An 18093-nucleotide genomic window follows, 5' to 3' on the forward strand; every position below is an offset into this window, starting at 1 on the left:
GGGAAGGAATGGGAGTGGGGGTGGGTGGGAAGGAATGGGAGTGGGGGGTGGATCAAAACATAAGGGAAGAAAAGAAGAAAACATTTTTAAAGAAGGTAAGAGAAGATGAAGTGGAGTGGGGAGGGCCTTGAATGTGGGGCTGGGTTAAGGCACTGCGGTCTGATTCCCAAGAGAAGGTCCCCAGTTGGAAATGAAAAGGGATCAATTCCAGACTGAATGACTGAGCTTTCTGAATTTAGATAAGCTTTGCCTTTCCTTCACAGTGCCCTGCTTTCAAGACCAGCCCCTTTCCCTTTTTCTTACACCTGTCTTTTGGACTGGGCTTAATTCTTGTTTCAGAATTGTGTGGGGTATAGTGGAAATCACACTGAGTTTAGTCAGTTGACCTCGGTTTCAGCCCCAGCTCTGCTCTTTACTGTCTGTATGACCTTGGGCATGTCATTTACCTTCGCTGGGCTTCCGTTTGCATGTTTGAATGAGGCAGTTGGGCCACTTCTCTCTAAGGTCCCTTCTCCCCCAAATCTATGTTCCTGTGATTTGAGAAGGGACAGGTCACTTTCTCCTGGGGGTAGGTATAGGGGATCAGGATGCCTCGAGCTTCCCAGATCCCATTTCTTTTCCCATCACCAGCTGACCCATCTTGGGTGTACATCCCTATTAACACTGGCCTCTGAGGCTTTATCCATGTGTGGAGTCACCACTGATTCCCGAGAGAAGGTGGCCAGTTGGCAATGACCTCACAAGTCACTGGGCTCACATAGGCTGAGTGATTTAGAATGTAAACTGTGGCAGCTCCTAGCACTAGAACTCCTGGGCCTTCTTGTGAGGGACTGACTATCTTACCAGATTGATGAGAAGGTGGTGAGTTATCTAGCTTTGGCAGATCACAAAGACCATCTCCTGAGGCACTGGACGTTTTTGATCTGCATTTGTGGAGGGAAGACCCACGTTGATGCAAACCTTTCCTTCACTAAGGATGCATTATTTTCTCCTAGAGCTCATAGTCCTTGGGCTGCTCTCGCACAGCAGTCTCAGTCTTTCGTGCTTAAACACCTCTCTGTACAGTGCTGTGCAAACCCAAAATTGCTAAATAAATGCTAGTTATTATTCTGGATACCTGAGTGCTCTGAAACCAAGCTTACTGGCTGGTTTACAATGCCAAGCTAACTCTTAGCCAATCAAGAAGCCTGAATGTGGGCAGACTTTTTTGAAAACTAGCCCATGTTGCTATGGGACCATTAAGAAACCCATCTTTTGGGGCAGCCAGGTAGCACAGCGAGTAAGAGCACCGGCTCCAGTTTTGAGAAGACCTGGAGATCAAATCCTGGGCTCAGACACTTAGCACCCACCCAGAAACACCTGGCCGTGTAACCTTGAGCCAAGTTACTTAACCCCAATTGCTCAGGGGCAGCCAGGTGGCTCAGCAAGTAAGAGCACCGGCTCTAGTGTCGGGATGACCTGGATCAAATCCGGGCTCAGATACTCAGCGCCACACCCAGAAATAACTGGCCATGTAACCTTGAGCAAGTTACTTAACCCTGATTGCTTAAAAAAAAAAAAAGAAACCCGTCTTTTCTTGTTCATCTCCCCTCCACTTTGGCAGTTAACGTCCTTATAAATCAGTGCATCTGAAACCCAGCCTCCTTGGACCTATTGTGAATATTATTATTCTCACAGCATTGAAGGTGGTGAGCTAACGTCTGCCACAGCTAATTGTCTTCCCATAGCTCAAACTGAAGCTGGTATCTCTGTTTCCCTTCCAGGACTTTGTGGAAATCTGTAAGCGAGAAGGGACTGATCGTGAGGAGAAGGATGTGGACCAGCTGTCAGGCCTGGGGAGCTCCAGGTAGTGGGATAGGGGGAAGGCTTGGGATTATTGCCTGTTAATGGCCTGGTGGTGGGACACCTGACCTGCCCATGTCAGGCAGTGTGGTGTGGTGGAGATATCCCTGGGCTTAGAGCTCTTGGTTCAGCTCCAATGCTTCTAAACTGTGTAAAGCCTGATCTGGGGCTTGATTGGGTCAAGACCAGAGGCTCAGCTCGGGGCGATGCATGCGGGAGGGGGAGGCATGCGGGGCTTGCAATGAGAAGTCTGTGTTCAGATTTCTTGGCTCTGAAATTAATTAGTTGGGTGACAATGGAGGAAAAACCCTTCTCTCTGGGCCTCCATTTCCTCTTGGGTTAAAATTATCTTGAAGGTCTCTTCTGGTTCTAAATCTTGTATTGAACCTCAAAGCCCTATGAAGTAGAAGCTGCCATGACAATGACTAGAAGTTGATGCATGTGGCTTGTGTGTGTTTGTGTCCTTCAGTGGCTCTGCTGGCCGGGTGATGCTCTCCAAAGAAGACAAAGAAGCTGCCAAGCTGGGACTGTCAGTGTTTACGGTAAAGCATCCTGCCTTCCTTCCTTCCCTCTCCCTCTCTCTCAGGGCCTCTGAAAGCCACACCCTTTCCCTCTCCTTGGGATCTATTCTATTGTAACACAAAGCAGAGATAGAAGTTAGAACTGACTAGGCCAGGCTCCTTCTTTCCTGGAAGAAGGTACTGGATAATTGTGATAAGAAGTATCTAGGACCCAGATCCTTTGCTGATGTAGGAGTGAGAGCTCTCAGGACTAGGCCAGGGGCAGCCTGCTTGGAATCAGGAGACCCAGCTCACCTCGAACCCTCAGTCTGAGGCTTTGGGCTCTATTCTCTGAGGTGCTCACTCTGTTCACTTAGATGTGTTGGCACAAAGTTTGTGCTCCTTCTTGTAGTAGTGGTGGTCAAAGCACCCATTGTGCACTTCTGTGTCTTAGAATACCTGCTCCCCAGAGCTATTGTGAGGCTCTCATTAGAAAATGCTTTAAAATACTTCACAAATTTGGAAGTGATAAAGGTCAGCCTTTATTCCTAGTAGTAGCAGTGGAATGATTGTGCTGGGGGTCGGCAGGATGACAGTTGTGTGTAGTGGGGAGGAGGGTTGTTTTGTTTTTTGGCAGTTTAGTGTATTGGGAAAAACCACTAAATTTGGAGTCAGAAGAACTGAGTTTGAATTCCTGCTTCATCTCTTCATACCCGATACCTTTGTGGTTTCAGACTTTTCTTGTCTGGACCTGTTTTCTGTTCTGTAAAATGAGGATACTGAACCAGCTCATTTCTAAGGTCCCTTTCAGTTGTATGCCTCTTGACTCTCAAGGCCATTGTTAGGCTCTTGCTACCATTCTATTGTGGTTTTGGGTTTTCAAAGTCTTTCCCTCTCCCCCTCCCTTCCTCTCTCCTTCTGTCTCTTCTTTTTTCTCTCCCTCTATCCCTCCTTCTCTCTTTCTCAGTCTCTCTCTTCTCCATCTCTTGATCTCTCCTCTCCCTCCCTCCTCTCTCCATCTCTTTCTCTCACCTTTCCCTCCTCTCCTCTTTCTCCTTTCTCTCTCCATCTCCCCTCCCCTTGCTTTTGACTCTAAGATCAGAGTTCTTTCTGCTACACCATGCTTTTTAAGTATGACTAAGAAATGTCCTTAGGGTCCTCTTGAGCCAGGTCCCTGGCTAGCTAGCCTCCATCCTGGGAGGTCACCTTTTGTCAGTCTTGGCTCACTCTTCTTGTTCTTTACTTTTTCTCTTTTTAATCACTTCTCACACATGACCAGGTCATGTCAGACTTAGGTTAGTCACCCTTACAGCTACATGATGTTTTGGCTTTAGAGAGGCCTAACTTGGCCTAACAAAGTTAGAGCACTAACTTTGGAGTCGGGACCTGGGTGTGAATTCTGGCTCTGCCCCTTACATCCTGTGTGACTATGGTAAGTCACTTGAGTGCTCTGGGCCTCAGTTTTCTCATCTATGATGGCCTCCAAAACCCCTTCCTGCTCTAAATCTGTGACCCTCTGATCCTTAGCATCACAAAGTGGAGAGCAGCACTACAGCGATGCCATCAACCCCACCAGTGGCCAAGCGGAAGACAGACATGAGGTAAGGAAGGGTCACAGGAGCTAAGCATGGGGAGGATGCGTGCTGCCCGGCCTGGTGCAGGAGGGGCAGTGGCTGCTGGGACCAGGGGGGCTCAGTCAGGGAAGCTGGTGGTGTAGAGTTGTGGGCCTGGGCAAGTCTCCTCTCCTCCCTGGCCTGAATTTCCTCATCTTTAAAAAGGATGGTAATACTTGCCCTGTCTTCCAGTTTCATATCCTTCTGCTTGCTGTAGAAATGGGAAGAGTTGGATCTGTTTACACTTCTCCCAGGGAAATTTGTGTTACAAAAGAGGCCAACTGTAACTCCTTCCTCTTTGACCTGATGCGGCTGAATGGGAGAGCACGGCATAGTTCCTTCAGCCCCATCCTGACAGTCTGCCATTCTGGTTTCCATTTCTTTTACATTAACAAGCAGCTTAGTAGTGATAGTTCTCCAACAGTTTTGCCAGACGTATCATAGAATGAGCTGGAAGGATAGGTCGTCAGTCCAATAGATGATATTGATGTAGATGAGATGCCGGAGGGCAAGAGAGCTCAAGTGCCATGTACCAACAGCCACACTGGCACCAAGGGGCAGACAATGAAGGGAAGGCACCCTCGGTTCTCTGACTCCAAATCTAGCCATCCTTTCCACCAGCCACACCATCTCCCTTATTATCACGTGTTTCTCTGCTTACTTCGTGGGCCAGACCAGCTGTAGAGACTGTCCCTCTCTTGCTCCCCAGACCCAGGGGGACCACAGAGGTGGGGAGGGTCAGAATCCCTCCTGGGGCTATGCTTTCCTTTCAGGCCCCTGACATTGGCAGCGCTCACCTCCAGCTTTGGCACTGGTCACGTGTGAGCTGCCTGGGACCTGAGTGGGAGGGTGCCTTGGCTCTTCCTTCCTCCTGACAAGTACAGTCCCTGCATCCAAAAGAAAACCCTAAGTCATAGTCAGTTCATCTTCCTTTTTGTTTCCCCAACAGGCCTGAGAGCCACAAGAAAGTCAAGAAAGAGAAGAAGAAGAAGAAAAAGAAGAAACACAAGAAAGAGAGGAAGAAAGAGAAACATTCTAAGAGGCGTTCCACCTCGTCGCCATCCTCCCCCTCTCCAGACAGGTATGCTTCCAGTGTCTGTTGAGTGTTACTGGGGAGATGAGAAGCCAGCCTAGAACCTGCCCTTCTGGGAGCTCCCAGTTTATTTGGGGGCAATGAATCACAAGTAGAGAGCACTACAATCCCCCCACTGTCCAGGAGAGTTGGGAGGAGCCTTCGGGATCATCTGAGCCACCACCTCCTCATTTTGCTGATCACAGTGGCAGAGCTGGCTCTGTAATTCACATCACCCACTGTCCAGTTCTTTGTTCATTCCTCTGCAGTTACAGTAATGTGGTTCAGAAAAGCAGGGGACCAGGGTGAACTGGGGGAGCAGGAGATGGGGCCTTAAGGGATGGAGGTTGTTAGCAGAGGTCAAAGGAAGAGGGAGTACCTTCCCAGTGGGGGGAGAGTTTGAAAAGGTACAGAGTTCCCGTGTTACTGTGCAAAGTGCTGGGGATACAAAGACAAAGACAGTCCCTGCCCTCAAAGAGCTTACATTCTAAAGGCAAAACCACAGGCAAATGACTATGTAGAAACAAGAGAGAGTAAACAGTAGGTAGTCCCAGAGGGAAGGTGTTCACATCAAGGGGGACCAGGAGAGGCTTCTTTCAGAAGGTGGGATTTTAACTGAGATTCGCAGGAAGTCAGGAGACAGAGGTAAGCAGGGAGAGCTTTCCAGGCCCTGGGGCAGCCATTCTAAATACATAGAATCAGGAGAGAGTCCTTTTTCATGGAGCAGTCTTCAGAAGACCAGTTTCACAGACTGGAAAGGTTAGGACAGGGCCAGGTTACAGAGGGCCTCCAAAGCCCAACAGAAGATCTCTGTCGGTCTCTGTTGCTCTCAATTAAATAGGGAGGTGACTTGGTCAGACGTGGCCAAACTCTTGGACAGCTGGATGGGCTAGATGAGGAGAGACTCTTGAGACTGCCCCCCTCCCCACCCACCCTGGGCAGCATTGTTTGGTGGGGGGGATGCACATGCATGGTCGCAGCTTCAGAGGAGAGGTGTCAGGAAGGCAGAATTGACACTCCATGCTTTCATAATAGGAACTTTACTTCATATCTAGCACTTAAGAGTTTACAAAAAGTTTTCACAGCTATCTGGTGAAGTGGTAGCATAAAGATTATTTTACTTATTTTATAGACAAGGTCACTTAGACCCAGAAAGGGAAATGATCTGGCCAAAGTGACACAGTGAGGCGTTGTCCAGGGATTAAAACCCAATTTAAAAAGGGGGGGGGGCGCCTAGGTGGTGCAGTGAATAGAGCACCAGCCCTGGAGTCAGGAGGACCTGAGTTCAAATCTGGCCTCAGACACTTAACACTTACTAGCTGTGTGACCTGGGGCAAGTCACTTAACCCCAATTGCCCTGCCTTCCCTCCTCCAAAAAACAAACAAACAAAAAAACAACTTAAGAAGTACTTATGGAATTCAGTGTAACTCAAGTCTCTAGATTCCCTGTTCTCTTTCTACAGTGACCCTAAATTGTGTTCTTAACATCTGTGTTTGTCTCCCATAGGCACAGAGCCACCCAACACCGTGCCTCACCTTCCCCTTCCTCCCGGTCCCAAGCACCTCGGAGCAGGCATAATATGGACTCTTTGGACAGTGGTCGTTCCTCCCCCAGTCACAAAAGAAGGAACCGGAGCCCTGAGGTTCAGCCCCGACACAAGAGACAGCGGCACGACTCGGATGACTGAACCTTGGCCCTGGAAAGCAGATGGTACTCACAGGGCCCCCTCCCTCCCCCTGTCCTAGAGTCCTGTGAGCTCGATCCCCTGGGCTGAAAGGCCAAAGCCCTCACGCCTGCTTCTGGGTCTGGAGCCCAAGCTTTCCAATGCCCCTGGAGTGATGGAGCTTCCTTATCCATTGAGGGGCAGGGCAGAGACCCTGAGTCCTTCCCTCAGTGGGGCTGATGTGTCTTTATCTGTTTTAAGGGATGCGTCCTCCTACCTGCCCCTCCCCCCAGCCCGCCTCCTCCCAATAAAGCTTCTGCCTGCATCCCTGCTTCTCAGGGAGTGGAGAGAAGAGCAGAGTCTGGGCCTTGGGTCCTTCATCCCAGATCTGTCCCCCACAGATGAATTCAACTGAGTTCACAGGAAGGAAAGACTTTAGCACATTCCTTGCTTATCAAAAAAGACCAGGAGGCAGGAAACCTGGGTTTGCATCCTGACTTTGCCTCCCCAAAATCGTTTGACTGTGGCTGTGTCACCTAAGAGTTCATTCTCCACTTATAATAACTCTTTTTGCTCCCTACCTCACAGGGTTGTGAGGCAAGGAGTGAAGCAAGTGCCTTATCAATCTTTAAGGGCTGTAGAAAGGTAAAGTAAGAAATTGCTGGCTGACCCGGGAAAAGGCAGATCCGAGATGGCCTCTGTTTTCTTACTTATGTAAATGAGGACATTCTGGGACTTGATGTTACCCAGTGGCCTTGTGGGCTGGGATTTTACTAATGTTTCATGTTTTAAGGTCTTCCAGCTTGGACATCTGTGATTCCTGATTTCCACTGGAAGACTGAAGAAGAGGGCTGTTTTAACCGTCACTGGACCTTAGAAGTCCAAATGAATACTGTTCCCCACATGACTGCTTCTTTCAAGGAGATGGTCATTGCTCAGGCCGCACTAGGATGCCGTGAAGTCTGGCCTTCCATACTTGCTTGTAGCATGTTAATAATGGCTCCCATTGCTACACTTCCCACACATTTTATAGATGAGGGAACATTTAGAGGAGTGACTTACTCAGGTCACAGAGTAACTGTAGCTCAGATTCAAATACAAGTCTCAAAACTTAATGCATAGTCTCTTCTCAGTGACCTCAGTCTACACTTGGTTCTAGTTACTCACTGGTAACAGCCTTTCATCCTTCAAGGGTGGATTTGAGCTTCTGTAGAGAACAAAACTTAAGTGAGTGGTATATGTGGAGACCAAACCTGGGGGGTTGGTGAGCAGGTGCTGCTGCCCCTGAGCTCTGCCTCCCCCAGGGGCCTGTCTTGCCTAGGATCGCTCCTGGGCTTCCAGGTCAGGTCAGGTCAGGCTGGGGAGCAGCAGCATTACTGGGACAGGTTGGAGACATAGGCATAGTCATGAACAGGTAACACTTGAGATTGGGGTGGGTTCTAGAGCGCTGCAGGACTAAAGACTCCCAGATTGAGGTGGGTTTCAGAGGACCTTTGGCATCAGGAAGTGGTGTAAAAGTAACCTCTGGGAGGCTCTTAAGGGGGTGGCTACATGGCACACCTCCATCAGATTGTCAGATTTCAAGCAGGAAAGGACCTGAGAAAGCCTCTGGTCTGTAGGTTCTTAACCTTTTGTGGGCCATGGATCCCTTTGGCAGTCTGGTGAAGAATAATGTTTAACTTCTAATAATAATCATTAATAACTCCTCAGAATGACTTTTAAAAGATGATCATTGAAAGAAATGTTTGATTTCAGGTAAAAGTTAGTGAAAATAAACAAGATTTTTTTTCTGTTCCAAAATCACCCCCAGAATCTCTGTCTAGGCTCCAGGTTAAGAAATCTTGCTCTAGTCCAGTGTCCTCCTTTTAGAGAGGCCTAAACAGGAGGAGTAATGGCCTGCTGAGGCCTGTGGCCCATGAAGGCACTTAGAACCATGGGGAGGGTTAGAGAAGACGATTTCAGTTGTGGGAACCCCCCTGGGAAGAGTAAGGAAGAGCCTGAGTGAAGGGATGTGAGGGCTGCCAGCCAGGATGATCACAGGATGGAGGCCTGGGAGGGTCCTCAGAGAGCATCTGTTCCACTCTTTTCTTTGGCAAAGCAGGAAACAAGCCCAGAGAGCTTTCCTTGTTCAAGGTCACAGAGCCAGGGCTGGAATTCAAGTCTTGTTACTCCCAAATCCTGCCTTGATTCTGTCTCCCCCAGTGTTCTCTATGAGTAGGCTCATTAGATCAGAGGGCGGGGTGGGGTGGCAGGGGGGCCCTTAGGTATTCCTGGTTACATTACTTCATTTTGCAGAGAAGGAAACTGAGGCAGAAAGAGGGGAGAGGATTTGGTCAGGCTCACACAAGTAGTAAATACATCATGGTCTTGGTATCTGAATCCAAACACTGACTCAAATTCAGGGTTTTTGCATTGTGCCAATTAATAAGAATTTTCAAAGTAAACCTCATTTTACAGATGAGAAAACTCCAGGAAGCCTCCCCTGATTTCTCCCTGTCAGAAATGGTGTTTCCCTTCCCTGACCCACCAGAGCAGTCTGTCCCTCTTGTTATGTGTGACTTGTACAGTGATCGTTTGTCTGCATCTCCTCTCCCCTACCACCACTACTAGTGCAGGGTCTGCATGACCCCACATAACGCTTCTTACATTGATCCACATTTCTTTTTTTTATCTTTTGGAGGGCAATTGGGGTTAAGTAACTTGCCCAAAGTTACACGGCTAGTTTTTTTGTGTGGGTGTTAAGTGTCTGAGGCTGGAACTGAACTCATCAGGGCTGGCGCTTTTACTCGCTGCACCACCTAGCCGCCCCCAAAGAATCTTGAAGTTTTTTTTTCTTTATATTGTTACTATTTTGTGACTATTAGTCTTTTTTTTTTTGATCCACATTTCTAAACCTCGTCCTTCACGCCACTCTCAGGAAGTAGGCAGGGCAAGGACCGTCTCCCCTGCTCTGCACCATGTGCCCTGAGCGCCTCCCCACTCAGAAGTCTCTCTCCTGTCCCAAGCATCATCTCCTTCCCCAGGTTGAGAACCACCCCATGGCTAAGGAAAGACTTATGCTGCCCTCCATGAGGGCTTTTGTGAAATGTCATCAGTGATGATCTGATTGCTGGCACAGCTTCCACACCTCTGTATCAGCCCAGATTTGTCCTGAATCCTCACCAGCTGTCTGCTGGATGTTACTGCCTTGTGACCCTGGCAAGTAGTGTTACTTCTCTGAACCTCAGAGCCTTCATTTGTAAAATGAGGAACCCACTAGGGGGCCCTTAAGGTCCCTTCCAGCGCTATCCACATGCCCTGCTGGCCCCCCAGACTTCATGTGTCCAAAACATGTATCTTGCCCTTGCTCCAGACTTCTCAAGGACAGTGTCACCCTCCCAGTCACCCCGGGGTACTTTGAAAGAGGCCTTGACTCTTCATACCTTCTGCTCTCAGTCTCTTGCCAGCATGGGTTGATTCTGCCCCCACAGTATTTCTGGCCCCCTTTCTCCTCCACTGGCGGCTGCTACGCCTGGTTCAGTCCCTTGTCACATCTTGCCTGGGCTACTGGCATAGAGTACTGAGCGGCATCCATGATACATCTCTCCCCTCTCCAGTCTGTCTTCCACATAGACACCTCAGGACAGGTCTGTAACCTTTGGTGGCTCCCTTTTACAAGATGGCCTGATATTTGAGGTCCTTCCTAATTGGCCCCCACCTTTTCTTTCAAGCATCTCCTGCCACGGCTGTTCCTTGGCTGTGTTCTAACCTAACCAGATAATGGGCCGTTTGTTCCCAGAACAATAATGGAGCCTTTATCCTCACGCCTTGCATAACTTGCTTTGTTCTTTCTGCCTCTGTTGTCCGTTTGTCAAGCTCAGGTGTCTTCTCAGTGAGGCTGCTGGGCCTCTTCTCCCTCTAGACTGTGTCATTGTTAACAGTTACTGTGTGTCTGTAGATGCATCCCTGGTCTCAGGTGCCAGCTCCGACTCAGCATATCCCAAATGACTCATCTTTACTCCCAAACCCACCTTCCAAACTTCCCTTTTACTGTGGAAGGCACAGCCATCAGTTACCTAGACTTGCCACCTCTGTGTCCTTCACATCTCTCCAGTATGCCCCCTTCTCTACTCTGATACTGCCATCACCCTGGTCATACAATAGCTGCTGGTGCGTCTGTCTGCCCCAAGTCTCCTCCACTCAGCTGTCAGTTGGGGGGGAGGGGGAGTAGGCACTTGCTCAGTCACATAAGTAAGTGTCTGAGGCTGGATTTGAACTCTGGTCCTCCAGACTTCAGGGCTAACCCTTTAACCTCTGCACCATCAACTGCCCCCCCAATTGATCTTTGTCCAATGCAGGCTGGACCACATTTCTCTGCCTGGTAAGCTTCCATGGCTCCCTGTTACCGCTTGGGGCAGACAGAACATGCCCAGGCCCTACAGCCTTCCCCATCTGGCGCTCATCACCTCCGTGGGCGGTTAGGTCCAGCAGCCCTGGATGAACGCAGCCCCCGTCATCTGCAGGAGGCACTTGCCAGCCTCCCCCTCCCACTAGTGCCTTCCTTCTGGACTGGCCTTGCACTCACATGTGTTTTCTGCATGTCACTTCTCCTGTCAGAGTGTGCGCTCCTCGAGGGCAGGGTTTATGCTTTGCCTTTCATCATGTTCCTTCTGCTTGGCACATAGTAAGTGCTTAATAAATATTTGTTGATTGACTAAAATTGTTCCTCATTAAGTTTTCCCAGCGTCCTGTCTTTCCCCCACCTCGGTCCCTCTGCTCTCGATCATGATCACGGTATTGTGTGTACACTGTTGTATTCTTTTAGCAGGATGTGTGTGCCTTGAAAGCAAGGCCTCCTTTGTGACTGACTGCAGGCCTGTCGGTGCTGGCACTGGCCATCTGACCTGGCACAGGGCCTGCTGTTCCTTTCTCCCCAGCAGAGGGCACCACGGGCCAGGCCAGGTGAGTCTGGAGGGAAGAGTTCATTCAGATCCTGCTTCCCAGGGCTGCGGGGTGACCTTCAAGGTGCTCTGCAAACACACACAGACCTGAGGCCATGAGGAGGAGGGTGGCCAAAGGCCACAGAAGCGGTTTGGGAGCCAGGACGGGAACACAAGGCTGACCAGAACGCATTGCTAAGCCACAGAATCCGGGTCATCCAGTTTGGTTGGAGTATAGACAGGGAGGTGCTGCAAAGGAAAGCTGAAGGGGCGGGAGAATTGGTTCTCAACTGGAGCCTGGAGGCTGGGTTCTTTCTAGGACCTAGGAACTTGAGTTAAGATTCTTGATGTCCAGGGGACTTGGCTTTATAGCACTTCCCTGGCAGGAAGCTTTGCTGCTGGGTCTGGTGTGGGAAATGACCCAGCAGCACACACATCCTGAGGCTGGGTTTTAGTTCTGGCCTGCCACTGACTTCCTGTGGAACTTTGGGCATGAGAATTCATCTCCCAGGTGACGTAATGGTCTGCAAAAGTTAAGGGCTCTAAACTCCCCCATTGTTAATGAAATAGGATGGCAGTGTAATTGATCACCAGAACAGGCTGCTCTGGGTGGCTAGGTGGCACAGTAAGGCGCTGGCCCCAGAGTCAGGAGGACCCGAGTTCGGTTCAGGCCTTAGATACTTGGAACACCCACACAAAAAATATAGCCCTGTAACCTTGGGCAAGTTACTTAACCCCAATTGCCCTCCAAAAGGCAGAACAGGCTGCTCCTAAATCAGCTCTGGGACAAAGCCAAGTCTCTTTGCTCAGGTACTAAAGGCGGGCAGACTTTCAATCAAAACACATTTAATACCTGCCTACAGTGTGCTAAGCACTGTTTAAACCCTGGATTGCCTGTGAGCACAAAGGAGGCCATCCCTGTCCTCAAAGAGCTCACATTCTGAAGTGATGGAGTGGGGGTAGTAACAACTGGAGAAACCAGGAAAGGTCTTCTGAAGAAGGTGCTAGCTGAGCCTTGAAGGGAGTGGGGAGAGAATGGAGAGCCTGGGGGAGGACACAGGCAGGAGAGTGCTGTCAGCTGGGCTGGATCAGACAGTGGGAGAAATAGGCTTGGGCCAGACTCAAGGGCTTTAAGTGGCAAACGGGAATCTGGAAGACAGTGCTGGAGAAGGCAAAGACATGAAGAAGGGAACCAGCTGGGAGGGGATGCAGCCCTACACGTGTGTATGCCTTGTTAGTAGAGAGTAGGGGGTGGGAAGGAGAAACAGTAAGATAGAATCAATCAGACACAGCAACTAATTGGATTTGCAGGGATGAAGGAGAATTGAAAATATGAAGACGATTAGGTCGTGGACATGTATGACTAGAAGAATGGCGGGGAAAGAGCAAGCCAGGAGGGTGGTTTTAGGGGAGAGAGACCGGGCTTGGTTTTGGACAAGCTGAGCTTTGCAAGTGATCAGTGGGGCTTCCACATAGAGCATCTGCTATGAAGTTAAGATAAGAGATTAAGATCTCTCTTCAAGAGAGATGAGAGCTGGATATGTAGGTTTGGGAGTTATCCACATAGAGATGACATCCATGGGAGCCACGATCACCAGAGTGCAGAAAGGAGATGGCCCGGGACGGATCCTCAAGGCACACGCACCATGGTTGAACGTTCAGAACTGAGGGGGCAGGCAGGTAAGAACTGAATTATTCAGAGCAACATCATGAAAAACCAGAGAGAAGCGTATTAGAAGGGATAGTTAGCACTGTGATAAAGCTGCAGAGGTCAAGGATTAGAAAAGGCCACTGGATTTGACCCTAAAGACCACTGGTGACCTTGGCAGGGAGCAGTACTGGAAGTAAAACCAGATAGCAAGGGATTGAGGAGTGGGAAGTAATGAGATTAGCTTTTTCTAGGAGTTTGGCTATGAAAAGGATACAATGCTAGCTTGAGGACTTATGCTCAAATGAAGGCTTTTTTAGAGTAGGATGAAGGCATGTTTGTAAGCAGCAGTGAAGGATAGAGATGGAAAGTCCAGGATCAAAATTATCCAAAAGGCAAGATAATGGAGAAAGGAAGGGATCAAGGAGAGAGGCTGTCTTATCACAAACCTTGAGCAAAGGATAAATGAATAGAGGAAGATTTTTAAATAATTTGAAATGTAAAATTGGGGCAGGGGGACCTTAACATGGATGGCCTAATTTTTTTCAGTGAAGTATGAGACAAAGTTCTCTAGTGGGTGGGAGCATAAAGAAGAAAATGGGCTGGCATGCAGCAGTGAGGACCTAGCAGGGACTGGTAACAAGTTTTAGTGAATTCAGCAGCCCAGTGGTGTGACTTACTCCAGTGTTCTGCAGCAGTGAAGCAGAGAAGGTGGGTTGGGGTTTGGAAAGGGATGAGCAATGATTGGACAAGGGGGCAAAGAATGTGAGTATAGAGGTCATTGGAAAGTAGAACTGGACAACTCAAAAGTCAATGTTTAAGAGAGGAAAGGTCAGAGAAAGGGTGATGATGCTGTGTGTGGGGGGGTCCATCCAAGGGCTCAGTTGATTAACAGGCCGGTCTGCCTTATCTGACCCCAAACCATCCTCCAGGGAGGCAGGCAGATCAGGAGAAGCAGCACAACCAATAGGAGAAGTGGAGCTAAACTGAAAAGTTCATTGTGCCATCAAGGCCAAGGGTTATCTATGAGGGACGACTCCCAAAGAGGCCAGCCTTTGGGTCCCCGTGGAAGAGACGGTAGAAGGAAGCATGTTTAAACCAGAAGAAAATTAAAGGGGACACGGTCACCAACTTAAGCAAAGGGCTGGCCTTTGAAAGTAGGAGCATTGTGTATAAAGCTCTATAGTGAGCAACCCTATGGGGGAAAGTCTGAAGGAAACAGATTTTTGTCTAATGTAAGAAAGAAACTGAGAGACCAAAAAGCATTCCAGTCGACTACTTGTCAAGAATGCTGTAGAACTATTGTATTGGGGGTGAGGGAGAAGAAACTGAAGACTTTTATGCCCAGGCTTGGAGGTAAGAGATTTGGGTGCCTGTCCCAAGTACCAGTTATTTGACCTCTCTAGGCTTAAATTCCCCAATTGAACAGAGATTCCTGATCAATAATACCAGTATCTGTCCTGTTTTCAGTCACAATCGGCTCTTGATGATCTAATTTGGAGTCTTCTTGGTAGATACTGTAGTGGTTTGTCATTTCCTTCTCCAGCTCATTTTACAGATGAGGAAACTAAGGCAAACAGGACTAAGTGACTTGTCCAGGGTCATCTAGCTAGTAAGGGTCTCGGGCCAGATTTGAACTCACAAAAATGAGTCTTCCTGACTCCAGTGCCACCTAGCTGCCCATCTTTCCCGTGGCTACTCCCTTTTGTTAGCATGGGTCAGTCCCTCAGTGTCTTTAAGTATGAATGTGGTCATGGGATGGCTGTGGCCAAAACCATTCATCTCTGCGGATGTCTGTCTCTGCACCTAGCTAGCCTAGTACTTAAAAGTCTATACTAAGAGGCAAATTGACCATCTGCATGACAATGAACAAGTTCAACTTCTCTGTTTCTTCATCTTCGAAACAGGAATAATTATACCGATCTCTCAGAATTGAAGATCAATGAGGAATTACATAAAGTGCTTTGCAAACCCCAAAATATAGTACAAATGTCAGCCAGCACTTATTTTAATTTCTGTGGAGTAGAATTTGTTTACATAATTTCAGCAGTGTATACGCTCTTTTTATTCACACGCAAGCAGCAATTTCACCTTTACTATTTACTAGCGGTGTGGGGGAGGGGGGCTAGGGGCGGGAATCCCTTCTCTCTGGGTTCTAGTGTCCTCATCTTTAAAATGAGAGAAGGGGGTTGGCCAAGTGATCTCCACAGGGCCTTCCAATCTCAAAAGCCCAATCAATGTATGCATCCCTTTATATAATCTGAAGTGCTATGAACAAAACAACTTGTGGCCAGAGTTCAACCAACTCTGCACTTAAATTAGGCTGGTCCTTGGACAACAAGAGTCTCAGTCTGGCAGAGCTTGGACTCCACTGGCAAAAACTTCCAGTATGGCGTCGGGTACATCAGAGGAAGAATTGGTCAAGTGAGGCTATCTAGTATCTGCAAACAGGGTAAGCATTAAACATGCTTTGAAAAAAATATCTTGAAAAAGCCATCACAAGAATTCCTACTACTTCCCTCTCCCCTGGGTATACTGGGGCTGGTATGTGAACAAAGAAGCAAAGTGGTGGGAGTTCTGTTTCTATACTTTTCTACTTCCTGTCTCATGCCTATTATAATCGATGCCACCCTCCCCTATCAAGGGGCTATATATACATCATTCAACTCTTTGAGACTGACACAAAGCATTTCTGAACACTCTTATGTACAGTGCTAAGTGTGAACTAAATCAACTTGAACTGCAAATATATGTGACTTATATTAGAAAATTAACATTTATGATGATTTAAGGCAACTGGCTGGTAAAAAAAAATTGTTAATCATCGATCCTCTGCTTTGTTTAAAGTAATTGATATGTTCAATTTCTGTGTTTCAAATGAGAAACAAAATCAGGATAGTCTAAGGACTAAATATCTGGACATGGCAGTCTGAGGTGGGCAAGGAGGGTTTGCTGTACTCCAAATGATGAAACCTTACTATCGTCCTTGAGCTAGGTTCCCAAAGGGGAGGGGAATTAAGGCAAGTTATGTTTTCAAATTATAAGTAGCATGTGAATCTACTACAATATAAGTTAAGAGGTTTCTCCCGAGGACAGGCTGAGAGGGTGTAGCAGGAAGCTAATAATGAACCCAGCTACTCTTCCAATGTTCAAGTCACAAAGCCCATTGAATCTACACCCTCACAAATGGAAAAGAACTGGCAAATGAGATTGCCTAATCGCTTGTCAGTGACAGTCAAAGTTCATTCCTGGCAAAATTATAGGACACACGAAGGGAAGCATGATTACAATTAACAGCAGGTAAAGACAGACTAACTGCTTTTCCTTTTTCTGGACAGCTGCTAAAAAGGTAGATCAAGGGAATGAGAGTAGATTTGGAACTCATGGGATGTGTTCTGTTTCAGATCACAGCTGGATTGTCTTCACTGACATTTTCTGGGAAGAACTGTGATAAGGTGGAGTGTCCAGATAGGCTACCAGGATAAAAGGCAAAAAGTTTGTGCCATATATTCTCAGTTGAAAAGATAGGGGCTCTTTGGCCTGAAAAAGAGACTTAGGGAGGACATGTTCTTTTCAAGTTTTTGAAGGGCTGTTATATGGAAGAGTAAAAAGACTCATTCTGCTTGACGCCAGAGAAACCATGGGTAACATGGGTGAAAACTAAGGGGTATATTTAGGATAGGTGTGCTGCAAAGAAACCCTGATAGTAGCCACTCCTCCAGAGTGACAGAAGGCTCTGCCATGGCTGGAGAGGGCACTTGGGTTATAATGTTGCAGTCAGAAGTAAGCTATGGAATGCTTTAGTTAATTAGAGCACGTGCTTTGCAATTTAGGATAATGATAAAAAAGTGACTAAAACTGTCCATAGGGTCTGACTCAAGAGATCTTACCTCAAGGCCTATACCCAAAGAAGTCAAAGCTCTAAGCCCCCATAACCTAAAATATTGAGATCAGCACTTTTTGTGATATCAAATAAAACAAAATTAGAGAGGGAATGGCTAAACAACGGTGGTCCAAGAATGTGATAAAGTATTATTGCAACAGAAGAAATTTTCAAGATGAACAGAGATGCACTGAGACACTTAAATGAACTGAAGCAGAGTAAAGCAAGCAGATTCAGGAAAATACACAAAATGAACACATGATGATGTCTATGGGAAGAACACAGGCCCCAAAGTGAAGCTGTGTATTAAGTGACCAAATTCATTGTTTAGGAGAGGAGGCACTCACTGCTCTGTTCTTTGCAGAGTGAGGGGACTAGAGTACTGCATGTGTTGTTGTTTGTTCTGGGATAGAGGAGGGAAGAGGGATGTATTTGAAAGAGGTAAAAACAAAAGCTATGGGGCGGCCAGGAAGCACAGCGAGTAAGAGCACTGGCTCCAGTGTTGAGAAGACCTGGAGATCGAATCCCGGGCTCAGACACTTAGCACCCACCCAGAAACACCTGGCCGTGTAACCTTGAGCAAGTTACTTAACTCCAATTGCTTAGGGGCGGCCAGGTGGCTCAGTGAGTAAGAGCACCGGCTCCAGTATCGGGATGACCCGGTTCAAATCCGGGCTCAGATACTCAGCACCACACCCAGAAATAACTGGCCGTGTAACCTTGAGCAAGTTACTTAACCCCGATTGCTTTAAAAAAAACAAAAGCTACTAAAAATGAGAGGAAAAACATAAGTAGATGTTTCACCTATGTTCTCAAGTTAATACCTCTGACGAACAGGTTATCTTCAAGTCTAACAAAAACCTGAAAATTAAGAATAAGGAAGAAAGGTGGTGGCCTTTTACTAATTCAGAGCAGAAGCATGCCCCTCTAACTTGTTCTATTAATATCACAT

General features: G+C 47.7%; 1 protein-coding gene across 4 annotated transcripts in view; it reads left to right on the forward strand.

The window, feature by feature from the left end:
* The window catches only part of CUNH1orf35 (chromosome unknown C1orf35 homolog), a 23161-nt gene extending 11771 nt beyond the window's left edge, over positions 1 to 11390 (forward strand). For 3 of the 4 annotated variants that reach the window (XM_069095882.1, XM_069095886.1, XM_069095884.1), the window contains 5 exons: positions 1764 to 1846; positions 2312 to 2384; positions 3870 to 3943; positions 4905 to 5036; positions 6535 to 11390. In XM_069095882.1, coding sequence (XP_068951983.1) covers positions 1764 to 1846; positions 2312 to 2384; positions 3870 to 3943; positions 4905 to 5036; positions 6535 to 6715 — 543 coding nt within the window. In that variant the 3' untranslated portion in view covers positions 6716 to 11390. The remainder of the gene's footprint in view (positions 1 to 1763; positions 1847 to 2311; positions 2385 to 3869; positions 3944 to 4904; positions 5037 to 6534) is intronic. The other variant, XM_069095883.1, reaches the window with a different exon arrangement.
* Positions 11391 to 18093: the final 6703 nt, after the last annotated feature.

Source organism: Petaurus breviceps, unplaced genomic scaffold (genome assembly GCF_028583685.1).
Source record: "Petaurus breviceps papuanus isolate PSGF00001 unplaced genomic scaffold, PetGlider_PUasm1.0 227, whole genome shotgun sequence".
In the NCBI taxonomy this organism is placed as follows: domain Eukaryota; kingdom Metazoa; phylum Chordata; class Mammalia; order Diprotodontia; family Petauridae; genus Petaurus; species Petaurus breviceps.